The sequence below is a fragment of the Trichomycterus rosablanca genome, chromosome 24 (genome assembly GCF_030014385.1).
Source record: "Trichomycterus rosablanca isolate fTriRos1 chromosome 24, fTriRos1.hap1, whole genome shotgun sequence".
Lineage (NCBI taxonomy): Eukaryota > Metazoa > Chordata > Actinopteri > Siluriformes > Trichomycteridae > Trichomycterus > Trichomycterus rosablanca.
Window position 1 is genome coordinate 18,989,290 of NC_086011.1, and position 25,887 is coordinate 19,015,176.

Genomic DNA, 25,887 nt, shown 5'->3' on the forward strand with positions numbered 1-25,887 from the left:
TTCATAGCAGCATTAGACACAGCTTACTGTTCTTTCTTATGCTATTGATTAACATGGCAAATAATGTTTCAGGGACAAATGTTTTAATTTGTTAATGTACAGCACACAAAGAAATCATTTCCCTTCACTTTATCTACCGGATGTGCTGACACCATGAGGGCAATTTATAGCATTACAATGAACAGCAGTAACTCTGTGATATTTTATTACGCAGCGCGATAAAGCAGCTTGATAAGTTAATTATTTTAGATAAATATAGAATAAAGTTGTCTTTTTATTATTCACAGTTTTTGTCATAAAGGACAGAAGGTCAATCGAAATATTATCCCTATGCACACACATTCACATATTCATGTCTGCGTACACAAGCATGAAGAACTTTTGATGATCATGTTTCTGGGTGACAAGATCATGGACTCTGATGTTTATTTTTTTATCACATTAAATTAAAAGGACTGAATAATTATGCACCACTGATTATACTTTTACTGTTCAAGTACACAGCAATGAAATTTACTTCTCTGCCTTTGAGGCTCTGGGGGCTTTAATTCTTTTGCCTCTGGGGCCCTGTGGGCTTTGTCCCTTTTACCTCTTGTGCTTTCTTGGCTTTCACTCTTTTGCCTTTGGGGCTGTGGGTGCTTAGATTTTTTGCCTCTGTGTAAATATTTGACAACAATCACCCACAAGCATTTATAAATAAGTGTAAATTATGTATTGTTTAATGAAGATCTGGGAATTCAGCAGTATTGAAACCATATTATGATAAGATAATGGACTGTAGTGTTTATTTTTTAATCACCATCAACTAAAAGGACTGGATAGTTTTATTTCAGCCACTAAGTGTATTTTTAGAGAATTAACACTAGAGGGCGTCAGCATCAGTATTTGTGTTTTAGTGATGCACATGTAACGTCTCCAGTGTTTTCTCCCCAAAAGTTTAAAAGTGTGTAACATTTAAATACAAATAAGGTTGTTAGTTGTTAGTATGAGTAATTTTACAGTGGTAAACCCATCACTTTAGTTAGAAATGTATATTAACAAAACGTGAGTATGTTTCTGTAGTAGTACATGAAGCAGTAAAGATAGACTATAAACTTGAACATGGCTTGTTTCGTTTTATTTTTCTACTTTACCACCACTTTATCATGTTCAGGTACACGGTGGGTCTGGCTTTCACAGAATCAGTAAATTTGTTAGATTTAATATAGCATGTAATTTTTGTATGACTGCCTTCTTACTGCAGAACTTTTGAGGATGATTTCCAGTTGTATTAAAACATGTTAGGAATTACTCTCCAAGTATGTTACTTAACATTTTGCAATATACTTGCAAATATATATTAAATTGGTCTTGAGTTAGTTTCATGAGAATAAATAAGAAAAATACTAAAAAAGAACAATTATTTGCAGCCAAATACTAGTTTATTAAGACATTTCACAAGTGATTCATATTATATGACTACTTGCTACACTGTCAGATGTAGATTTTTCTCATTCTGCCTCCTTGCCCTGAAAAAAAATAAAATAGGTTTATTATACTGATATACAGAACAACAACAAAAAATAATTCTCTACCACTAGAACATCTCACATTTATTTTACTTCATAAAATTTCACCTTTCCAACTTCTCTGCTCTTGGCTCTCAGCTTGTTGACTTGCGATTCAGCAATGTCAGCACGTTCCTGAGCTTCCTCCATCTCATGCTGCACCTTCCTGTACCTGGACAGGTGAGTGTTGGCCTGCTCCTCCTGTTACAAAGCACATTCGCAAAGTGTTAAAATACATCTGCTTTGTTTATTGTTCTATTAAATTGTGTTCATGTGGATTCCTGATTTAGTGAAGTTGATAAAAAATTTTTCTTGCTGTTAAGAAGTGACTTACAGCTTCCTCAGCCTGCCTCTTGTAGGCCTTGACTTTGAGCTGCAGTTTGTCCACCAGGTCCTGCAGTCTATTCACGTTCTTCTTGTCCTCCTCAGTCTGAAAAATTAAAGTTATATAATTTAATATTTTTGGGGACATGGGGGTACTTTATTGTTGTCTGCACACTGGTAGATTAATGCTGTACCTGGTAGGTGAGCTCCTTCACTCTCCTCTCGTATTTGCGGACTCCTTTAACAGCATCAGCACCACGTCTCTGCTCAGTTTCAACCTCAGATTCCAGCTCACGGACCTGTCAAAGACGTAGATCTGCTCATACTGGTGACTTAAACACCCTGGTAACCAAAATGATTGGTTTTATTTCAAAACACGTTTTACCCTGGACTCCAGTTTCTGGAGCTGCTTCTTTCCACCCTTCATGGCGAGGTTCTCAGCCTCATCCAGACGGTGCTGCAGATCTTTCACTGTAATTTCAAGGTTTTTCTTCATCCTCTCCAGGTGAGCACTGGTGTCCTGCTCCTTCTTCAGCTCCTCTGCCATCATGGCAGCCTAGTAATGAAGCAGTGGGTTTAGTTTTTATCTTATTGTAAATTGTACTGGTGTAAAATGACTGGTGTTGAGCACTCACATCTGTAATAGCCTTCTTAGCTTTCTCTTCAGCATTTCTGGCCTCCTGGATTATGTCATCTACTTCACCTTGGACCTGCACCAGATCAGCCTCAAGCTTCTTCTTGGTGTTTATCAGGCTGGTGTTCTGTTTACAGTGAGAATAAAAAAGCCTTAAGAGTAAAAGTAGCAACAAGTATCAAAGAAACAGCAAATCAGTTCAAATCATATAAACAAACAGCTACTATATCAAACCTGAGAATGGAGCAGTGCCACACGCTCACTGGCATCAACCAGCTCTTGTTCAGCCACTTTGCGGCCTCTCTCAGTCTGTTCCAGTGCAGCTCTCAGCTCCTCAATCTCTGCCAACATCAGGTTGTTCCTGCGCTCCACCATGGCAACCTGTTCCTTCATGTCTTCCTGTCCTCTTAAAGCTTCATCAAGGTGCAGTTGGGCATCCTGGTGTGAAAGAGCATATTGTGGACAGATGTCTCCAGGAAGCTAATTTGTCCACAAAGACAATAAGTTGAGGTTTACCTTGAGCTGCCCTTGGACGTTCCTGAGCTGCTTCTGGGCCTCAGCAGCCTGGCGGTTGGCATGGCTCAGCTGAATCTCCATCTCATTGAGGTCTCCCTCCATCTTCTTCTTGACCCTGAGAGCATCGTTCCTGCTCCTGATCTCAGAGTCCAGAGTGCTTTGCATTGAGTCGATCACCCTCTGGCTGTTTCTCTTGATCTGCTCGATCTCCTCATCCTTCTCAGCAATTTTCCTGTCGATCTCACTCTTCACCTGGGTGAGCTCAAGCTGAATGCGAACAATCTTGGACTCTTCATGTTCCAGTGTCCCCTTGAGAAACAAAAAAGTGGAATAGTGTTTTACTATGCTGTATGTTTACAGTTATGTTGGATCTACTGAATTATTTATATGTTTTGTACCTCAGCCTCCTCAAGAGCTGTCTGAATTTCTGATTTCTCAGTCTCCACTGTCTTCTTGGCCTTCTCCAGTTCATGTATGGTCTTTCCAGTCTCACCAATCTGTTCAGTCAGGTCAGAGATCTCCTCTGTGGAATTTTGAAAATATTTTTAAATGCATCATTTTAGATGTTTGTGAATGTGCTGAGTCAAAAAGCACACATATTTTAAGTAACTCACGCTGCAGGTTCTTGTTCTCTCTCTTCAGAGTCTCCAGGTGATCAAGAGCCTCTTCATATGAGTTCTTCATCTTGAAGAGCTCAGTGCTGAGAGAGCGAGCCTCCTTCTGAGCTCCCTCCAGTTCAGCCTGGCCTTCCTCATACTTCTGCTTCCATTCTGCCAAGACCTAAAAATCACAACATATAGGATATAAACTCTCATTGTGTTTTTTATAAAGGTAAAATTAAGTTTCAAACAACACATTTTTACTTTGTCAAAGTTCCTCTGCTTCTTGTCAAGATTGGCAGCCAGTGCGTTGGCTCTCTCCACATCAATCATGAGGTCCTCCACCTCACCATGCAGTCTCTGCTTGGTCTTCTCCAGGGAGGCACACTTGGAGTTTACAGCCTCAATGGATTCCTCAGCCTCCTGGAGACGCTGAGCAAGCTTTTTCCTTTTAAGAGATAAATACTGTATGCACACTTTTTTCTAAATGTAAATAAATGTTGGCAAACATAGTTGTATTATTTATGCTGGCTTACTTTGATTCCTCGAGTTCCTCAGTACGCTGGATGGCATCAGTTTCATATTTGGTTCTCCACTGAGCCACCTCACTGTTGGCCTTGGACAGTGATCGCTGCAGCTCAGCCTTGGCCTCCTGCTCCTCCTCAAACTGCTCTCTGAGCAGATCGCAGTCGTGACGGGCTGATTGGACGGCATGAGCCAGAGCGTTCTTGGCCTGGAGGTTAGGTCATCATCATATATTTTATGTTATCTTGCAGGAGTCTTAAAAGTTTTTTTGAAATAATATTAAATAACTTGACTGCATAGCTTTCTTGCTGAATGATACATACTTTCACCTCCTCTTCAATTTGTCTCTTGAGCTCCTCAATCTGCTGAGTGTAGGCCTGCTTGCCTCTGGTCAGTTGAGTAACAAGAGATTCTTTCTCTTCTAGTTGGCGTCCATACTCACCTTTAAATACAAAACAAATACCTTGCTTACCATTCTGGTCCTACCAGCTTTTTTCATATTTTTTACTGTTTTGTTGTTGTAGTCAGTTTTCTTTTTTCTTAATCCTCTATGTACTCACCATTTTCAGTTTGCAGTCGTGCTCTTTGTGCACTTAGGTCATTAAGTTGCCGTGTGCTTTCTTCATTTTTGGTTTTTAGCTCACTTACTTGATCCTCTAGCGTACGGCACAACTTTTCAAGATTCGCCTAAAAAGTAAGTGTGTGAAGTTATTTTTTGTTTATTGTACAGTGTTTTAAATATCAAGTGGTCAGTTTTACTTAGGATTCTTTATAAAACTTGCCTTTGATTTGGCTACAGCCTCCATGTTGCTGGACAGATCATCGATCTCCATTTTGTATTCACTCTTCTCCTTCTCCAGCTTCTGTTTGACACGCTGAAGGTTGTCGATCTGCTCTCCAAGCTCAGCGACGCTGTCGGCCTGCTTCTTGCGCAGGGCGGAGGCTGTGGCTTCATGCTGCAGAGTGGACTCTTCCAGATCACGCCTGAGTTTCTGGAACTCAGCCTCACGCTTCTTGTTCATCTCAATCTGAGCAGAGGTGGCACCACCAGCCTCCTCGAGCCTCTCGCTGATCTCCTCAAGTTCCCTGGAGAGATCAGCTCTCTGCTTCTCCACTTTAGCACGAGCTGCACGCTCAGCCTCGATTTCCTCCTCCAGCTCCTCAATGCGAGCCTAAGATGAGAAAATACTTAGTCTTGTCTGGGTGAAGATTTCTGGCTGAAGATTCTCTGTGAAAATGTTCTGGACGTCATTATTACCTGAAGTTCTTTGATCTTCTTCTGAAGCTGAGCACCCAGTGATTGTTCATCCTCAATCTTGCTTAGAAGTTGGCTAATTTCAAAGTCCTTCCTGTTATGAAAATGAATATGAAGTAAATATTGCAATAAATAACAAGGTTTTTGGATGATTTATTCATTCAGACCAACATACTTCTTAATCTTCTCATCAGACTGCTGCTTATCATTCTCCAGGTCCATTATGGACTCCTGGGACAGTTTCAGGTCACCCTCAAGCTTCCTCTTGGCTCTCTCAAGGTCCATACGGAGCTTCTTCTCTTGTTCCAGAGAGCCCTCAAGCTGTGTTGATGTGATAAACATTGAAGCATTGAAGAATGTTTAAGAGATTTATCTAATAATGAAATCAAACTAATAGACACGATCTTACATCATCAACTTGTTGCTCAAGTTTGGTCTTGGATTTGGTCAGAGTGTTGACTTTGTCTTCCTCTGCCTGGAGATCATCCAGAGTTTGCTGGTGTGCCTCTTGGAGGGCTTTCTTCTCCTTGGTGAGCTTGGCGATGCCCTCATCTAGAGAGGCCATCTCCTCAGTCAGGTTCTTGACCTAAAATGCATTTTGTTGTAGTTACAGCGTCTGTAAATGAAAATCTACATTGAGATTGGCACCATTGTTCGGCATGTTGTACCTTGTTCTCAGTGGCATGTTTCTCCTTTTCCACTTTGGCCAAGGTTAGCTCCAAATCATCAATGTCCTTCTTCAGCTCAGAGCACTCGTCCTCCAGTTTCCTCTTCTTGGCAGTCAGCTCAGCATTGATTTCCTCCTCATCCTCCAGCCTCTCGCTGGTCTCTTTCAGTTTGGCTTCAAACTGGATCTTGCTCTTGATGAGTCCCTCACACCTTTCCTCAGCATCAGAAAGGTTCTCAGTTTCCTGTTGATGTAGAGGACATCGTTAATATTGTTCTACAGTAACCAGTTAAATTTCACAGTTCCCAGTTTAGAACACTTACAGATGCCACTTGCAGTTGCAGGTCATTCTTCTCCTGCAGCAGAGAGACCATCTTCTCCTCAAGCTCCTTCTTCTTGGCCAGTGCCTTTGCCAGATCCTCCTTCATCTTCTCAAAGTTCTCCTTCATGGCGACCATTTCCTTCTCAGTCTCTGCGCTCTTCAGCAGAGGCTTGATCTTGAAGTAGAGCTTCATCCATGGCCAGTGTTTCACATTCATGAATGAGCGGATGTTGTATTGAATAGAGAAGACCGACTCTCTGTGAAAGGATGAAACGTGTTAATGTTTTGTACCCCAAAGTATTAAAAACTAATTGTTTAATCAGTGTACCTTCTCTCCATCATCTTGACAAACTCCCTTCTCATGAGGAATCCACGGCACAAAGCCTGAGTCATGGTCACCAGAGCTGCCAGTTTCTCATCTCGCATCTCCTCAAGGGTACCCAGCAGACCAGCTTTGAAGAACACCTACCAAGTAACAAGAGTGCACAAAACATGTAGTAGTGCGCAATAAACTGGTTTCTAAAACTCCAAATGAACATTTTAAAATCCATTATTGTTTTATTGTGGCATTATTATTTACTTTAGTGTGTCCAAACTTGTACTGGGTGTGGTCGACATCAATGGAGCCCAAGAGTTTCTCTGAAGCTTTCTTGTTGTCGATGAACTGTCCCTCTGGGATGACACTGGCATTCAGGACCTTGTATCTGTTTCAAAACTAGAACCTCAGTGATTGTGACAATTAATATTCAATCACTTAAAAATAACGTTAGTGCTCAGAAAATGACCTCTGCTTGAAGTCACCATAGAGGATCCTGCTGGGGAATCCCTTTCTGCAGATCCTGATACCCTCCAGCACACCGTTACACCTCAGCTGGTGGATGACCAGGAAGTTCTCCATCAGTCCTACAGCAGTAACAGAGTGTCAGGGTTATCATGATCACTATTAAACATTGTACAGGATTTAATGATCAATGTGAAAGGCATTAAAATGTATTACATTGAAAATAAAACCTACCTGGAGTCTTGGACTCATTGGGAATCAAGCAGCGCACAAAGTGAGGGTGAGTGCTCCTCAAGTTGGTCATCAGCTTGCCCAAATTCTCCTGTATAGTTCAGACATGGATCCTTTAAAGTAACTGCATAATGTAAAAGCTTTACTGTTTTCAAAATTCAAAGAAACCAAACACTTACTCTAAAGAGAGCGGACACAGTCTGGAAGGAACCACCCTTCTTCTTGCCTCCCTTCTTTCCACCACCGGCGTCAGCTGTTTAGTGAAAGTATTTATTAAGTATTTATATTCACTATTTGACTGTAGAGTTCAGTTCATAACCAAATATTTCATGCTTGTTGTCAATGAAATCAACGACCCGCTCCAGTCTTACCATCAGCACCGGCATGAGCAGCGTACAGCAAAGACATCAGTTTGTTTGCAGACTTTTGGTACAGCTGCACACACGAGTCGTTCAGTGGATCCTTGTTCTTGTCCAACCAGCCAGAAATGTTGTAGTCCACAGTACCGGCGTAGTGCACCAGTGAGAAGTGGGCCTCAGCTTTGCCTTTGGCAGGCTTTGGCTTCTGAAAAGCAGCACTTTTACCAAGATGCTGGTCGTGCAGCTTGTTCTTGAAGGACGTGTCAGTAGCCTTGGGGAACATGCACTCCTCTTCAAGGATTGAGAAGATGCCCATTGGCTGTAGATGATTTTAAACAAGGGGTCAAAGATCAATAAAGAAATCTTAAATAGCTTCAGTAGCGATCGTCCTGAAAGCACTGCAGTGATCATCTTACCTTCTCAATAAGCTCAATGCAGGCAGCCAAGTCCATACCGAAGTCGATGAACTCCCACTCGATGCCTTCTTTCTTGTACTCCTCTTGTTCCAGCACAAACATGTGGTGGTTGAAGAACTGCTGCAGTTTCTCATTTGTGAAGTTAATGCAGAGCTGCTCCAAGCTGTTGAACTGTTTCAGCGTACAGATGTTTGCATTAATACACTCAGGATTGATTTGTATTGTAGGTAGAATCTGAGATTGGTGTAAAAACGAAACAAATATTTACATCAAAGATCTCAAACCCAGCGATGTCCAGCACACCAATGAAGAACTGTCTTGGCTGTTTTGTGTCCAACATCTCATTGATACGAACGACCATCCACAAGAACATTTTCTCATAGATGGACTTGCAGAGAGCCATTGTTGCATTGTTCACCTGAAATTTGGTTTATTACAGATTTAGTTTTGTAAAAATTATAATGGTAAATTTATCCTTTTTTGTTTCAATATTGAACCCTTCACCTGAGGTACAGTCTGGCCCTTGGTCACATATTCATTCCCGACCTTCACTCTGGGGTAGCACAAAGCTTTCAGCATGTCAGCAGAGTTCAGGCCCAAGAGGTAGGCGATTTTATCGGCCACTAAATTAAAAACAGTGACAATATAAATCATTAATAATACATGCAGGACGTTACATGGACAAAACACATCAATATGAGGTATTTTTAATGTACCCTCATTGCCATCAGGCTCAGCCTGCTCCTCCCTCTGCTTCTGCTTGAACTTCATGTTGCCGTGATGCATCACAGCACCGGTCAGCTTGTAGATGTTTATTTTCTCATCAGCGGTGAAGCCCAGGATGTCAATAGCGGTCTTTGTGGGATAATAAATAATACGATTAAAGTCAAGACATTTTAAAAACAATTATAGACGTTAATTAAAAGTCTTCCTACATCTGTGGCTATGAACTCCTCCACATCATCAATGCTCTTGACTGTGATTTCACCCTGGCTGATCATGTGATAGTCGTAGGGGTTGGTGGTGATGAGCAGCGCCTCTGTGTGAAGAGTAAAACATCCAACTTTTAGATATTTCTACTACAGCTAATGAACAACAACACAAATTCTAACACGTGACCTCGTACCAAGCAGCTCTGGTTTGTGTCCAGTCATGAGCTGGTAGAAGATGTGGTAGCTCCTCTCAGCAGACAGCTGGAAAGTGACTCTTGACTTTTCCAGCAGATCTGTTAATGCAACCTGTTAGTTTAGCAGTTCAATTCATTTTAGAACGAAACTTTTTTTAAAGTGGGGTAAAGGGTCTTACAAGTTTCAATGTCAGCAGATGACAGCTTTCCTGTAGTACCGAAGTGGATTCTTATGAATTTACCCTAAAATAAAATGAAAGAACACATTGGTATTTTAAATGTGATAGATTTTTTAACAGTCTATCAAAGCACATTTTTATATGAACTTTTCATGATACTCACAAAACGGGAGGAGTTGTCATTCCTGACAGTCTTGGCATTACCATAAGCCTCCAGCAGGGGGTTGGCTGCAATAATTTGATCTTCCAGCGACCCCTACAGACAGTGGGGATATTCAGCAAAACACTTTCAGCATTGGTTAAGTGTATATACTTTAAAAAGCTTTACTTACCTTTATTTTGCCAGCAGAAGCCTCTGCCTTTTTCTGTCCAGACACTGCGATTGTCGCAAAGTACTGGATGACACGTTTGGTGTTCACAGTCTTTCCTGCACCGGATTCTCCACTGGGGGTCAACAGACAGAGCAGAAGTGAGAGATACAGCCGCTCAGGTGGCGCAGCGGTAAAGTACGCCAGCGCACCAGAGTTGGGTTTCTAGATACATCGTATGGAAACTCAGCTCTGCCTTTCCGACTGGGTTGGGTGGCAGTATGAACAACGTTTGGCTGTTCAGGGTTAGGGGTAGAGTCGGAGCATAGGTCCTCATAACTGGTACGACTGCGGCCCCTGCTGGTTGACTGACGGCGCCTGCACAGGGCTTAGAAATAACATTTAGGGGGGTGTGACCCTCCTTGCGCAGTGTCTCTCGGTGTATGAACTCGGCTCGTGCAGGTGAAAAATGCAGGCTGTACTGATTTCGTGCCGGACGGAACGCAAGTCAGTTGAGTGGCGTTCTCAGTCGGCGGCAAAAGGGTCGAATCAGTATAGAGGACACAATCAGGGTAATTGGACACGACTAGAATAGGGATAAAAAAAATTGGGGGGAAAAAGTGGGGAAAAATAGATAATAAAAAAAAAAAGAAGTGAGAGATACAAAAAACTAGATGAATATTTATACATTAATATCTATGAGTGAGAAATCAATGCACACAAAAACATACACCAGTTGTGCATTTATTTTTAGACTTACGTGATCAGGATAGATTGGTTCTCCCTGTCTGCAAAAAAAAAAAAGTAAACCATTGTTTTAATGCGATGTATCTTAATTTATACAAACCACTCTGTAAATGTGAACTACTAGTGTACAAGATGTGACAGTATAAGAAACTGTACCAGTGAGCATGAACTGATAGGCGTTATCAGAGATGGAGAAGATGTGGGGTGGAGCCTCAATCCTCTTTTTGCCTCTGTATCCACTGACAACTTTAGCGTCGTATACTGGGAGCCACTTGTAGGGGTTCACAGTGACGCAGAACAACCCAGAGTAGGTCTGAAGATGTTCAAGTAAAATGGTCATAAGTTAATGTAGGTATACTTCCCACTATTGTTACTCATGAATAAGCTATTTTTTAACTTACGTAGATCATCCATGCTGCGTAACGCTCTTTGAGGTTATACAGCACAGTAGGTTCGTTGAGGTGGGTCATCATGGCCATGTCCTCAATCTTGTCATACTTTGGAGGGTTCATGGGGAAGATTTCAGTATCCTTAACTGTTATAGTCTGGTGGAGAAAAATGTTCATGTTAAATGAAATGCACAATAAAACCTACATCAGGAACTACTGCAGTTTGTAAATGCTGCACTTCTGTTTGGAAAGAAAACCCAGTTCACTTACTTTATTACATAAAGTTTTAACAGTGGCTTTTCCACCCTCTTTACTCTCGAGAACTCCTTTAAGGTACATCTCACTGGCCTCAGATACAAAGTATGCCGTTTTGGCATCAAAAGGTTTGTTTTGAGCCTCAATCCTCTCTTTTTCTGGCTTGCGCAGAAAGACGGCCGCCGGGCCAAAACACTCCATTTCACCATCTCCCATGGTGGCTATTTACCTTAGGTAAAGTATAATACACAAAAATTACACAAATAAACATTAACAAAGAATTGATAAAGTCCAAAATATATTTACTGTTAGACATTGTCATTAATGATAAACTTAGTGGCACTTGGGTGGCGCAGCGGTCTCTAAAGCCAGCTTACCACCACTGAGATTCAGGTTCGAATCTCAGTAGTGTTGTCGTCTGGCCTGCCATCTGCACAGACATGATTCTGAGGGTAGGGAGTGGCTGAAACCCTGCAATGTTTTGGTATTCTATCCAGGGTATTTCTGCTTTGCCCCCATTGTTTCCAGTGTCAGTGATAGCTCAGTGGATAAGGTACTGGACTAGTAATTAAGAGGTTGCCGGTTCAAGCCCCATCACTGCCAAGTTGCCACTGTTGGGCCCCTGAGCAAGGCCCTTAACCCTCAATTGCTCAAAATTGTGTTCAGTCATAACTGTAAGTCGCTTTGGATAAAAGTAAAAATAAAATTGGATAAAAATGTAAATGTTTCCCTGTGAAACTGAACCTGAGCCGCAACTGTGACCATGGTAAAACAGTTCTAGTTGTACTTCTAGTTTTACTGATTTCTGATTGGTCTTTATTGAAACTTAAAATGAGTTTACCTTTGTCCCTGCACAAAAGAAAACGTGTCTGATGTTGTCTCTGCTGGAGCTGCTGAAAGAGGAAACATGCAAATTTTAACAAAAGCATTGTTATAAAATTGATTTAATCCTTCTTTCATGTGTACATCTATTGGCACTGACCTTTCCTGGCTGGCTGCTGAAGCTTAGAGGAGTTTGATTTGGCTGCTTATATAGGTGGATAAATGTTCAGTCAGCAAGTGGATCTTCTTTATTTGGGCATGCATCAAGCTGTAGTAGGTGTGAATTTTTACCCACATGATGTCCCTGCTCATGTCTGTGACCTTGACCTTGGGTTATTCTTTCTGTTTTTATAGATTATCTTGAATTAGGTTACTTTTACATTGACCTTCAAATTAGCTGTTGTAATTTATTACAGGACAAAGATGAACGCATTAACAGGTATAATAAATGCATTTATTATTATTAAAGAGTGATTCAAGACATCACTTACATTTGTAAGTATATTTAAGGATCACTTTTATGGCCAAGCCTTGTTATGTGGTCTTGGGTATCAGTTACTGGAGTGCAGACATTGTTCAGGACTTATGTAGGGAGCGGAGCGTTCATTTTAATGCCCCTTGGCATTAAAATAAAGCTGGAAGTGGCTGTGGAGAAGCTCTCAGATGTCACTGACATACTGTTCCAAAGTGCTTGAGAGTTTTTCTCATGACAAAAAAGGAGAAGTGGGCACAACAGTTGTCCAACTTGTGATAAATATATTTATACACCGAGAGTCTAAGAAATGCCATACTAAAGACTTCAAATGGTAAAATTTCATGCACCCATTTTGTGTTTGAGTACAATTTAGGTTAAACATGTTTAAAAAACGTACCAGAGTGTAAAGGTTAATATTTCTACTCTATACTGTTTCTTTTTTTAATTGATTATACTATGGGAAGAACACTTGTGCTACTATTTATATAACCATACATGTTACAGAGAGAAAAAAAAACATTTATTGGGATGTGAGAGCTGCTTGAGACAACCCTTCTTTTAGACAACCTTGACCTTTTGCTGAGTGAGCATGTGGGTCCTCACCCCCCAACAAGATATATGAATAATGTTTTAGCTGAAATATTATTAAAGCCACCCCACAGATCTATCTAGGATACCTCGATAGTCTTCTCATGTAGACCACAAGTGTACGTTTCTGACCCAGTGTTACTGAGACTTCAATTCTTGCAGATGAATTGTAATTAGGATTTAATACAAGAATAGCTTCTTATTGTTTAGACTAGAATGCTCTAGCTGCCTTTTATTAAAGGACTTAGGGGATCATTTGCCTTGGTAAAATGATACTCTGGTCTTACATAATAATCATCTGTGTGTTAATCTGTGTCTTCTTTTAAAATGTTAACACCGGTTTAAGTGCAGATTTGGCTACTTTCGTGGATGTGTGTATTTATAGTATATTCTTTCGGCCCAGTGGTGCAGTGGGTAGCACTGTTACCTCGTAACTTAAAGGGCCTGGGTTCGATTCTACGGCCAAGCAGCCAGAGGTCCTTTTGTATGGACTTTTACATTTGCCTTATTCAGCTACTTCCTTATGGAGTTATGCATGAAAATTTAAGAAGAAATTCATATTTTAGGAGTTTGCATGTTCATTCTGTGTCTGCGTTGTTCCAAAGACATTCAGTTAGACCAATTGGAGCTACTAGAAAGTGTGTGTGTCAGAATGTGTGTCTGCCCACTTTTTAATGGACTGACGACATATCCAGAGTGTTTCCTGCTGTTCGCCCAATGAATATAACCCATCGCAAAACCAGTATAAAGCAGTGATAAAACAGTCAATAAATAAATGTACTTTTTTAAAACTTTGTTTTAAGTGTTTATCTGCATTTGTTGGGAAAAAATTTCTGACTAGTATTTCAATGATAAAAACTGTAAACAAATACATTTTTGCTGAACTTTTATTGGATTGATTTTGCATGGACACATTTACAAGAAATACATATTATATGATCACTTGATGTCCAGTTTTACATTTACTTTATTGTCCAGTTTGGTCGTTGGCTCACTCTGCTACATCCTTCCCCTAAAAACAGACGTGTACATGATTAGTATATTTATAATATATATAGTATATATATATAGGTCTATTAGAGCTCCTCAACTAAAATTATTTTCTGAGTGAACAGACTTTACCTTTCCAACTTCTCTGCTCTTGGCTCTCAGCTTGTTAACCTGGGATTCAGCAATGTCAGCACGTTCCTGAGCTTCCTCCATCTCATGCTGCACCTTCCTGTACCTGGACAGGTGAGTGTTGGCCTGCTCCTCCTGTGGAAAGGACAAAATATGATTCAAGTGATTATTACATTTCACACAGTGAATGTACAGCATGGACTATCGAAAAGAAAACTTACAGCTTCTTCAGCCTGCCTCTTGTAGGCCTTGACTTTCAGCTGCAGTTTGTCCACCAGGTCCTGCAGTCTATTCATGTTCTTCTTGTCCTCCTCAGTCTAAGTAAATGTGACTTGATTTAGATTTTAAACTCTAGATTGTACAGTCAGTGTATATGATTATTTTGTATTTCCTAACCTGGTAGGTGAGCTCCTTCACTCTCCTCTCGTATTTGCGGACTCCTTTAACAGCATCAGCACCACGTCTCTGCTCAGTTTCAACCTCAGATTCCAGCTCACGGACCTGTCAAAGACGTAGATCTGCTCATACTGGTGACTTAAACACCCTGGTAACCAAAATGATCGGTTTTATTTCAAAACACATTTTACCCTGGACTCCAGTTTCTGGAGCTGCTTCTTTCCACCCTTCATGGCGAGGTTCTCAGCCTCATCCAGACGGTGCTGCAGATCTTTCACTGTAATTTCAAGGTTTTTCTTCATCCTCTCCAGATGAGCACTGGTGTCCTGCTCCTTCTTCAGCTCCTCTGCCATCATGGCAGCCTAGTAGATAAACTATGTCATTTTTTTTGTTTCATTTACATATTGACAGTATATACTTGAGCCTGAATTCAAACACTCACATCTGTAATAGCCTTTTTAGCCTTTTCTTCAGCATTTCTTGCCTCTTGAATAGTATCATCCACCTCACCTTGGATTTGAACCAGGTCAGCCTCAAGCTTCTTCTTAGTGTTGATTAGACTGGTATTCTGTTGGAAAAAAAAAAGAAAATTAGGTTGATTTACAAATTAAAGTCAAGGATAAGTGTGTTGTAAATAACGGCAAACCTGAGAATGGAGCAGTGCCACACGCTCACTGGCATCAACCAGCTCCTGTTCAGCCACTTTGCGGCCTCTCTCAGTCTGTTCCAGTGCAGCTCTCAGCTCCTCAATCTCTGCCAACATCAGGTTGTTCCTGCGCTCCACCATGGCAACCTGTTCCTTCATGTCTTCCTGTCCTCTTACAGCTTCATCAAGGTGCAGTTGGGCATCCTGGTGTAAAAGTAATTACTGTAACTACACATTCTAAAGTAAACCACTTTACAATTGTAAAGTTCATAAAATAAAACCTTGAGCTGTCCTTGGACGTTCCTGAGCTGCTTCTGGGCCTCAGCAGCCTGGCGGTTGGCATGGCTCAGCTGAATCTCCATCTCATTGAGGTCTCCCTCCATCTTCTTCTTGACCCTGAGAGCATCGTTCCTGCTCCTGATCTCAGAGTCCAGAGTGCTTTGCATGGACTCGATCACCCTCTGGCTGTTTCTCTTGATCTGCTCGATCTCCTCGTCCTTCTCAGCAATTTTCCTGTCGATCTCACTCTTCACCTGGGTGAGCTCAAGCAGGATGCGAACAATCTTGGACTCTTCATGTTCCAGTGTGCCCTGAAGAATTGCACTTTCAATTAACCAGTGTAGTTCAGACCCAGTTGTACCTTATTTCTGCTAAATAAAAGATTGAATACGTACCTCAGCCTCCTCAAGAGCTGTCTGGATTTCTGATTTCTCAGTCTCCACTGTCTTCTTGGCCTTCTCCAGCTCATGAATGGTTTTTCCAGTTTCCCCAAGCTGTTCAGTCAGGTCAGAGATCTCCTCTGTGGAGATGAAAGAAATGGAATTAAAAGTGCTTTCACTTCTCCAGTATAATACTGAAAGAACTTTTAAGTTGCAGCAACTCACGCTGCAGGTTCTTGTTCTCTCTCTTCAGAGTCTCCAGATGATCAAGAGCCTCCTCATATGAGTTCTTCATCTTGAAGAGCTCAGTGCTGAGAGAGCGAGCCTCCTTCTGAGCTCCCTCCAGTTCAGCCTGGCCTTCCTCATACTTCTGCTTCCATTCTGCCAAGACCTGAAATTGTGGAGAACATTTAAAGGCTTTGTGAAAAACAAAACTTGATTTTCGATACTTGAAACTTTTAAAAGGAAATAATGCCTTACTTTGTCAAAGTTCCTCTGTTTCTTGTCGAGATTGGCAGCCAGTGCGTTGGCTCTCTCCACATCAATCATGAGGTCCTCCACCTCACCATGCAGTCTTTGCTTGGTTTTTTCCAGGGAGGCACACTTGGAGTTCACAGCTTCAATGGTTTCCTCAGCCTCCTGGAGACGCTGAGCAAGCTTTTTTCTGTGGAATAAGGAGTGAAAATGTACACATCGTTTACATTTTGTTTTCTTTGAACTTCTAGTTATGTTTACATTATTTGCTTTCTTATTACTTGGCTTCTTCAAGTTCCTCAGTACGCTGGATGGCATCAGTTTCATATTTGGTTCTCCACTGAGCCACCTCACTGTTGGCCTTGGACATTGATCGCTGCAGCTCAGCCTTGGCCTCCTGCTCCTCCTCAAACTGCTCTCTGAGCAGATCGCAGTCGTGACGGGCTGATTGGACGGCATGAGCCAGAGCGTTCTTGGCCTGGAGGTTAGGTCATCATCATATATTTTATGTTATCTTGCAGGAGTCTTAAAAGTTTTTTTGAAATAATATTAAATAACTTGACTGCATAGCTTTCTTGCTGAATGATACATACTTTCACCTCCTCTTCAATTTGTCTCTTGAGCTCCTCAATCTGCTGAGTGTAGGCCTGCTTGCCTCTGGTCAGTTGAGTAACAAGAGATTCTTTCTCTTCTAGTTGGCGTCCATACTCACCTTTAAATACAAAACAAATACCTTGCTTACCATTCTGGTCCTACCAGCTTTTTTCATATTTTTTACTGTTTTGTTGTTGTAGTCAGTTTTCTTTTTTCTTAATCCTCTATGTACTCACCATTTTCAGTTTGCAGTCGTGCTCTTTGTGCACTTAGGTCATTAAGTTGCCGTGTGCTTTCTTCATTTTTGGTTTTTAGCTCACTTACTTGATCCTCTAGCGTACGGCACAACTTTTCAAGATTCGCCTAAAAAGTAAGTGTGTGAAGTTATTTTTTGTTTATTGTACAGTGTTTTAAATATCAAGTGGTCAGTTTTACTTAGGATTCTTTATAAAACTTGCCTTTGATTTGGCTACAGCCTCCATGTTGCTGGACAGATCATCGATCTCCATTTTGTATTCACTCTTCTCCTTCTCCAGCTTCTGTTTGACACGCTGAAGGTTGTCGATCTGCTCTCCAAGCTCAGCGACGCTGTCGGCCTGCTTCTTGCGGAGGGCGGCGGCTGTGGCTTCATGCTGCAGAGTGGACTCTTCCAGATCACGCCTGAGTTTCTGGAACTCAGCCTCACGCTTCTTGTTCATCTCAATCTGAGCAGAGGTGGCACCACCAGCCTCCTCGAGCCTCTCGCTGATCTCCTCAAGTTCCCTGGAGAGATCAGCTCTCTGCTTCTCCACTTTAGCACGAGCTGCACGCTCAGCCTCGATTTCCTCCTCCAGCTCCTCAATGCGAGCCTAAGATGAGAAAATACTTAGTCTTGTCTGGGTGAAGATTTCTGGCTGAAGATTCTCTGTGAAAATGTTCTGGACGTCATTATTACCTGAAGTTCTTTGATCTTCTTCTGAAGCTGAGCACCCAGTGATTGTTCATCCTCAATCTTGCTTAGAAGTTGGCTAATTTCAAAGTCCTTCCTGTTATGAAAATAAATATGTAGTAAATATTGCAATAAATAACAAGGTTTTTGGAGGATTTATTCATTCAGACCAACATACTTCTTAATCTTCTCATCAGACTGCTGCTTTTCATTCTCCAGGTCCATTATGGACTCCTGGGACAGTTTCAGGTCACCCTCAAGCTTCCTCTTGGCTCTCTCAAGGTCCATACGGAGCTTCTTCTCTTGTTCCAGAGAGCCCTCAAGCTGTGTTGATGTGATAAACATTGAAGCATTGAAGAATGTTTAAGAGATTTATCTAATAATTAAATCAAACTAATAGACACGATCTTACATCATCAACTTGTTGCTCAAGTTTGGATTTTGCTTTTGTCAGAGTGTTGACTTTGTCTTCCTCTGCTTGGAGATCATCCAGAGTTTGTTGGTGTGCCTCTTGGAGGGCTTTCTTCTCCTTGGTGAGCTTGGCGATGCCCTCATCTAGAGAGGCCATCTCCTCAGTCAGGTTCTTGACCTAAAATGCATTTTGTTGTAGTTACAGCGTTTGTAAATGAAAATCTACATTGAGATTGGCACCATTGTTCGGCATGTTGTACCTTGTTCTCAGTGGCATGTTTCTCCTTTTCCACTTTGGCCAAGGTTAGCTCCAAATCATCAATGTCCTTCTTCAGCTCAGAGCACTCGTCCTCCAGTTTCCTCTTCTTGGCAGTCAGCTCAGCATTGATTTCCTCCTCATCCTCCAGCCTCTCGTTGGTCTCTTTGAGTTTGGCTTCAAACTGGATCTTGCTCTTGATGAGTCCCTCACACCTTTCCTCAGCATCAGAAAGGTTCTCAGTTTCCTGTTGATGTAAAGGACATCATTAATATTGTTCTACAGTAACCAGTTAAATTTCACAGTTCCCAGTTTAGAACACTTACAGATGCCACTTGCAGTTGCAGGTCATTCTTCTCCTGCAGCAGAGAGACCATCTTCTCCTCAAGCTCCTTCTTCTTGGCCAGTGCCTTTGCCAGATCCTCCTTCATCTTCTCAAAGTTCTCCTTCATGGCGGCCATTTCCTTCTCAGTCTCTGCGCTCTTCAGCAGAGGCTTGATCTTGAAGTAGAGCTTCATCCATGGCCAGTGTTTCACATTCATGAATGAGCGGATGTTGTATTGAATAGAGAAGACCGACTCTCTGTGAAAGGATGAAACGTGTTAATGTTTTGTACCCCAAAGTATTAAAAACTAATTGTTTAATCAGTGTACCTTCTCTCCATCATCTTGACAAACTCCCTTCTCATGAGGAATCCACGGCACAAAGCCTGAGTCATGGTCACCAGAGCTGCCAGTTTCTCATCTCGCATCTCCTCAAGGGTACCCAGCAGACCAGCTTTGAAGAACACCTACCAAGTAACAAGAGTGCACAAAACATGTAGTAGTGCGCAATAAACTGGTTTCTAAAACTCCAAATGAACATTTTAAAATCCATTATTGTTTTATTGTGGCATTATTATTTACTTTAGTGTGTCCAAACTTGTACTGGGTGTGGTCGACATCAATGGAGCCCAAGAGTTTCTCTGAAGCTTTCTTGTTGTCGATGAACTGTCCCTCTGGGATGACACTGGCATTCAGGACCTTGTATCTGTTTCAAAACTAGAACCTCAGTGATTGTGACAATTAATATTCAATCACTTAAAAATAGTTAGTTAGTTAGTGCTCAGAAAATGACCTCTGCTTGAAGTCACCATAGAGGATCCTGCTGGGGAATCCCTTCCTGCAGATCCTGATACCCTCCAGCACACCGTTACACCTCAGCTGGTGGATGACCAGGAAGTTCTCCATCAGTCCTACAGCAGTAACAGAGTGTCAGGGTTATCATGATCACTATTAAACATTGTACAGGATTTAATGATCAATGTGAAAGGCATTAAAATGTATTACATTGAAAATAAAACCTACCTGGAGTCTTGGACTCATTGGGAATCAAGCAGCGCACAAAGTGAGGGTGAGTGCTCCTCAAGTTGGTCATCAGCTTGCCCAGATTTTCCTGTAGAATTTAAGATTTTTTAATTGTTTTTCTTCACATACCTTATTTTTTATTGTTCACCATATCAATATAAAATGATTCTGACCCTGAACAGAGCAGAGACGGTCTGGAAGGAACCTCCCTTCTTCTTGCCTTTCTTTCCACCACCTGCATCAGCTGTATGAAGGAGGATTTACAATCAATTAATAATAAATTTTTTGTAATTCCTGTTTTACTAGTTATTAATGGTTAATCTTACCATCAGCAGCAGAATGACCAACATACAGCAAAGACAGCAGTTTGTTTGCAGACTTTTGGTACAGCTGCACACACGAGTCGTTCAGTGGATCCTTGTTCTTGTCCAACCAGCCAGAAATGTTGTAGTCCACAGTACCGGCGTAGTGCACCAGTGAGAAGTGGGCCTCAGCTTTGCCTTTGACAGGCTTTGGCTTCTGGAAGACGGCAGTTTTTCCAAGATGCTGGTCGTGCAGCTTGTTCTTGAAGGACGTGTCAGTAGCCTTGGGGAACATGCACTCCTCTTCAAGGATTGAGAAGATGCCCATTGGCTGTAGATGATTTTAAACAAGGAGTGAAAGATCAATAAAGAAATCTTAAATAGCTTGAGTAGCGATCGTCCTGAAATCATCATCATCTTACCTTCTCAATAAGCTCAATGCAGGCAGCCAAGTCCATACCGAAGTCGATGAACTCCCACTCGATGCCTTCTTTCTTGTACTCCTCTTGTTCCAGCACAAACATGTGGTGGTTGAAGAACTGCTGCAGTTTCTCATTTGTGAAGTTAATGCAGAGCTGCTCCAAGCTGTTGAACTGTTTCAGCGTACAGATGTTTGCATTAATACACTCAGGATTGATTTGTATTGTAGGTAGAATCTGAGATTGGTGTAAAAACGAAACAAATATTTACATCAAAGATCTCAAACCCAGCGATGTCCAGCACACCAATGAAGAACTGTCTTGGCTGTTTTGTGTCCAACATCTCATTGATACGAACGACCATCCACAAGAACATTTTCTCATAGATGGACTTGCAGAGAGCCATTGTTGCATTGTTCACCTGAAATTTGGTTTATTACAGATTTAGTTTTGTAAAAATTGTAATGGTAAATTTATCCTTTTTTGTTTCAATATTGAACCCTTCACCTGAGGTACAGTCTGGCCCTTGGTCACATATTCATTCCCGACCTTCACTCTGGGGTAGCACACAGCTTTCAGCATGTCAGCAGAGTTCAGGCCCAAGAGGTAGGCGATTTTATCGGCCACTAAATTAAAAACAGTGACAATATAAATCATTAATAATACATGCAGGACGTTACATGGATGAACCACATCAATATGAGGTATTTTTAATGTACCCTCAGTGCCATCAGGCTCAGCCTGCTCCTCCCTCTGCTTCTGCTTGAACTTCATGTTGCCGTGATGCATCACAGCACCGGTCAGCTTGTAGATGTTTATTTTCTCATCAGCGGTGAAGCCCAGGATTTCAATAGCGGTCTGTGGTGAAGTATTAGAAACAATCAATTAAATTAAAATTGTTCATACTAATTTCATTAAAGTTGAAGTTTTACTTACATCCGTGGCAATAAATTCTTCCACGTCATCGATGCTCTTGACTGTGACTTCCCCCTGACTGATCATATGGTAGTCAAAGGGGTTTGTGGTGATGAGCAGCGCCTCTGTTTAAATAAAGAAAACCTTTAAATATATAAGTAATATATTTAGGTTTATGTTTCTGCTAGAAAGATTTAGGATTTCTTACCAAGCAGCTCTGGTTTGTGTCCAGTCATGAGCTGGTAGAAGATGTGGTAGCTCCTCTCAGCAGAGAGCTGGAAAGTGACTCTTGACTTTTCCAGCAGATCTGGTAATACATTAGCATTTTTTTAAATGATTAAATTTCCAGTTAATAGATTTGCAAAAGCTGTGTAAGGTGACGGGAACTTACATGTTTCAATATCAGCCGAGGCCAGCTTGCCAGTTTGCCCAAAATGAATTCTGATGAATTTACCCTAAAAATGTAAAAGTTCAAATTTATACACTTAGTTGTGTTTGAGATTCTAGTTTATACAAACTATAAAGTCGAATTTTCTCACAAAACGGGAGGAGTTGTCATTTCTCACAGTCTTGGCATTGCCATAAGCTTCAAGAAGGGGGTTTGCAGCAATAATTTGGTCTTCCAGAGACCCCTATGAAACACAGATATTTTTGATAGTCATCTGAACACTGATAATATGTAAACAATGCAAACATGTTCGTACCTGCATTTTGCCAGCAGTAGGCTCTGCCTTCTTCTGTCCAGTCACTGCAATTGTTGCAAAGTACTGGATGACACGTTTGGTGTTCACAGTCTTTCCTGCTCCAGATTCTCCACTGAGGGTGAAAGAATATTACACTGAACACACATGTATTCATCTAGGAATTTACATACATCATCACATCTTAATCCTGGTATTTACTCCAATAGTTGCTTTAATGCTTTGCACACATTTTGATGTTTCTGATCTCAGCATTGGTGGGCCAGCATATTAGACTTCTGCACCAGCCGAGCAACCTCAGAGTCAGAGAGGTTTTATTGTCATTTCAGCTACATACAAGTACATATTGAAACGAAACAGCGTTCCTCTAGGATCACAGTGTAACACGGTACAAAAAGTGCAAGACAAAACAGTGTAAATACAAAACAGTGTAAGTACAACAATAAATACAAAAAATCCTATAATAAATAACTACAAAAGATATTCCTAATTATCCCTAATCTAAACAAGTAATTAGAAGACAGGACTAAAGACAAGTGTTAGTACATGATGGTGAATAGATGGTACAATGGTTCATGAGGTAGTGACATGTTGTACATTAGCAGCGTAAAATTGGCAATGGAGATAAGGTGCCTAAAAAGTAAATAAGGTGCAAAAATACAACAAGACTTTTAAATAAAAACAGGTAAAAACAGTCTAACAGTCAATACAGTTCAGCAGAAAATTTCCGGAGGAAATTGTTACAGTACTGAGTTGAGGAGTCTGATTGCTTGTGGGATAAAACTGTTACACAGTCTGGTTGTGTTAGTCCGGATGCTGCGGTATCGTCTCCCAGACGGGAGCAGAGTAAAAAGTCCATGTGATGGATGGGTTGGATCGTCCACAATGCTGAGAGCTTTGTGGATGCAGCGGGTGTTAAAAATGTCCGTGAGAGATGGAAGAGCGACCCCGATGATCTTTTCAGCTGTCCTCACTACTCGCTGGAGAGTCCTGCGGTCCGACGCAGTACAATTTCCGAACCAGACAGTGATGCAGCCGCTCAGGATGCTCTCGATTGTTCCTCTGTAGAACATGGTGAGAATGGGGGGTGGCAGATGAGCTTTCCTCAGTCTTCTCAAAAAGTAGAGACACTGCTGGGCTTTCTTGGTGATGGAACTGGTGTTGAGGGTCCAGGTGAGATTCTCTTCCAGATGAACACAGAGAAATTTGGTGCTCTTGACGATCTCAACAGATGAGCCGTCGATGTGCAGTGGGGAGTGGTCCCTTAGTGTCTTTCTAAAGTCAATGACCATCTCTTTGGTTTTATCCACATTCAGAGACAGGTTGTTGACTTGGCACCAGGCACCAGTCCGTTAGATGTTGTATCTCCTCTCTGTACGCTGACTCATCGTTGTTGCTGATGAGTCCCACCACAGTTGTGTCGTCTGCAAACTTAACGATGGAATTCGAGCTGTGCATTGCTGTACAGTCGTGCGTAAGCAGAGTAAACAGCAGTGGACTGAGCACACAGCCTTGGGGAGCGCCGGTGCTCAGTGTGGTGGTGCTGGAGGTGTTCTTACCGATCCGGACGGACTGAGGTCTCTCAGTCAAGAAATCCAGGATCCAGTTGCAGAGAGAGGTGTTCAGGCCCAGCGTGCTCAGCTTTCCAATTAGATGCTGAGGAATGATGGTGTTGAATGCTGAGCTAAAGTCTATGAACAGCATCCTGACGTAGGTGTTCTTTCTGTCCAGGTGTGTAGAAGCCAGGTGAAGTGTAGTGGATATGGCGTCGTCCGTTGAGCGGTTAGGACGGTACGCAAACTGCAGTGGGTCCATGGTGGGAGGCAGTAGGGTCTTAATATGGGGTATGGTCTTAATATGGTCTTAAGTAGGGTCTTAAAATAGGGTCTTAAAACCTGAAGCAACAATTCTGTTACTAAATAAACTACATAAAAATGCACTTACGTAATCAGGATGGACTGGTTTTCACGATCTGAGGAAATAATAAAATAAAGATTAGTTACGCAAGATATTAATCAATACAAACTGGCAATAGTTTTAAACATAAGGGATTTTATTTATTAAATTGTTTGAACTATTTTCATACCAGTGAGCATGAACTGATAGGCGTTATCAGAGATGGAGAAGATGTGGGGTGGAGCCTCAATCCTCTTTTTGCCTCTGTATCCAGTGACAACTTTAGCGTCGTATACTGGGAGCCACTTGTAGGGGTTCACAGTCACGCAGAACAACCCAGAGTAGGTCTGAAGGATGAAAATAAATATGCCTCATGAGAGTTTCCAGTTTAACTTAAATCGAATCATTGAGTAAATGATTGTTGAACTTACGTAGATCATCCATGCTGCGTAACGCTCTTTGAGGTTATACAACACGGCAGGTTCATTGAGGTGGGTCATCATGGCCATGTCCTCAATCTTGTCGTACTTTGGAGGGTTCATGGGGAAGACTTCGTCCTCCTTGACTGTCAGAGTCTGTAAAATCAGGGATTTGTTTACTGCTTAGCAGCATTGTTGGCTTGTTAGGATCATTTGAATTGTGAGACATTTCAGTCAGACATTAACATCTGTACAAATCTGTAAAGCTATTTCACAAGCATTATCGAAATGTTAAGAACTTTGAATGTTCTTTTGACCTACTTTGTTATCCAGAGTTTCGACAGTGGCTTTGCCACCCTCTTTACTCTTGAGTGTACCCTTGAGGTACATCTCCTTGGGCTCAGTCACGTAGACTGCTGTTTTGGCATCAAAAGGTTTGTTCTGAGCTTCAATCCTTTCCTTTTCTGGCTTGCGGAGGAATATGGCCGCGGGGCCGAAACACTCCATTTCTCCATCCCCCATGGTGCCGAGTTACTGTGGATTAACAAATATTTGTAATTTCCACAGTGTATTTCAACAAGTACTTCATGTAGCTCACAGCATATACCATAGATCTAAGAGTTTGTCTTTTATTAAACTATTTAGTTTACCTGTGTTTACCTGTGTCTATAGTTAACTGTGTTTTACTTCCTCTTTTTTTCTAGCAAACATCGTTTTTAAAAGGATTTTCTCACACAAAGCCATATTGAGTTAGCACTATACCTTCTTTGATTCCAGGTGATGGAAATTGCAGGCTGGAACAACTGATGAACACTGAAACTGAAATAATGCGAATAATTGTACAATCAGTTTGCTGAAAATGTGTACAATATCTTTTAGTTGGCAAAGGAAATGATACACTACTTCCTCACCTATGCAGGGGTCCGTTTGTGGAGCCACTGTGGCACCTCTTTTATATCGTTTACAGATTACTCAACATTACGAATTAGCTAGATTTGGTCATGGGTTTTTCATGATGTGCTCAATTTCTTCCCTAAGTAGCAACTTGCTCATAAGGAAACCATTCTAATAGAGATGGCAATCTCATGTATCATGTCCTTATTTTATTGCCTAATCCATTTTTAATGATTCGTTAGTTCGAATGCATTCAAGCCAACGAATTGACGAATTTGATTCGACAGACAATCTGAGGAATCGGGCTCTAAAAAGCATGCAGGTGGGAGGAGAATGATGGATTGTGTAATCTTATACCGTTGTGGTAGAGACGTGATTTGTTTTGTGTTTGGTATTATTTCCAGTGACTATGCTTGCCAGTTTTTAAAGGTCTTATGGTCACAAGGA

General features: G+C 41.4%; 2 protein-coding genes across 3 annotated transcripts; both read right to left on the reverse strand.

Moving 5' to 3' along the window:
- Window positions 1-1,399: 1,399 nt before the first annotated feature.
- On the reverse strand, window positions 1,400-11,409 carry LOC134301871 (myosin heavy chain, fast skeletal muscle-like). 2 transcript variants are annotated; one of them, XM_062986783.1, is made up of 39 exons: window positions 11,196-11,409; window positions 10,938-11,081; window positions 10,693-10,849; window positions 10,550-10,577; window positions 9,814-9,925; window positions 9,645-9,737; window positions 9,482-9,545; window positions 9,303-9,401; window positions 9,112-9,215; window positions 8,893-9,031; window positions 8,681-8,799; window positions 8,445-8,594; window positions 8,177-8,347; window positions 7,773-8,079; window positions 7,581-7,654; window positions 7,405-7,492; window positions 7,175-7,292; window positions 6,970-7,093; window positions 6,718-6,854; window positions 6,391-6,646; window positions 6,069-6,311; window positions 5,810-5,986; window positions 5,576-5,721; window positions 5,404-5,494; window positions 4,928-5,317; window positions 4,706-4,832; window positions 4,469-4,587; window positions 4,157-4,353; window positions 3,885-4,068; window positions 3,636-3,801; window positions 3,420-3,544; window positions 3,022-3,330; window positions 2,740-2,943; window positions 2,507-2,632; window positions 2,257-2,427; window positions 2,066-2,170; window positions 1,882-1,977; window positions 1,617-1,748; window positions 1,400-1,508 (listed from the first exon to the last, which is right to left on the reverse strand). In XM_062986783.1, the coding sequence occupies exons 1-39, from the start codon at window positions 11,394-11,396 to the stop codon at window positions 1,491-1,493; spliced, it is 5,811 nt and encodes a 1,936-aa protein (XP_062842853.1). In that variant the 5' UTR covers window positions 11,397-11,409; the 3' UTR covers window positions 1,400-1,490. The 2 variants fall into 2 exon arrangements, with proteins under 2 accessions (XP_062842853.1, XP_062842852.1); XM_062986782.1 differs by lacking the exon at window positions 1,400-1,508 and having other exon boundaries at window positions 1,593-1,748.
- Window positions 11,410-13,936: 2,527 nt separating this feature from the next.
- LOC134301873 (myosin heavy chain, fast skeletal muscle) lies at window positions 13,937-25,080 on the reverse strand. The gene is made up of 39 exons (XM_062986785.1): window positions 24,868-25,080; window positions 24,559-24,702; window positions 24,318-24,474; window positions 24,176-24,203; window positions 22,235-22,346; window positions 22,070-22,162; window positions 21,922-21,985; window positions 21,739-21,837; window positions 21,552-21,655; window positions 21,335-21,473; window positions 21,123-21,241; window positions 20,887-21,036; window positions 20,619-20,789; window positions 20,221-20,527; window positions 20,068-20,138; window positions 19,895-19,982; window positions 19,665-19,782; window positions 19,454-19,577; window positions 19,202-19,338; window positions 18,875-19,130; window positions 18,553-18,795; window positions 18,294-18,470; window positions 18,060-18,205; window positions 17,888-17,978; window positions 17,412-17,801; window positions 17,190-17,316; window positions 16,953-17,071; window positions 16,641-16,837; window positions 16,366-16,549; window positions 16,111-16,276; window positions 15,901-16,025; window positions 15,508-15,816; window positions 15,227-15,430; window positions 15,023-15,148; window positions 14,772-14,942; window positions 14,581-14,685; window positions 14,406-14,501; window positions 14,188-14,319; window positions 13,937-14,077 (listed from the first exon to the last, which is right to left on the reverse strand). Exons 1-39 carry the CDS (start codon window positions 25,066-25,068, stop codon window positions 14,057-14,059), a joined length of 5,811 nt encoding a protein of 1,936 aa, XP_062842855.1. The 5' UTR covers window positions 25,069-25,080; the 3' UTR covers window positions 13,937-14,056.
- Between the last annotated feature and the right edge of the window lie 807 nt (window positions 25,081-25,887).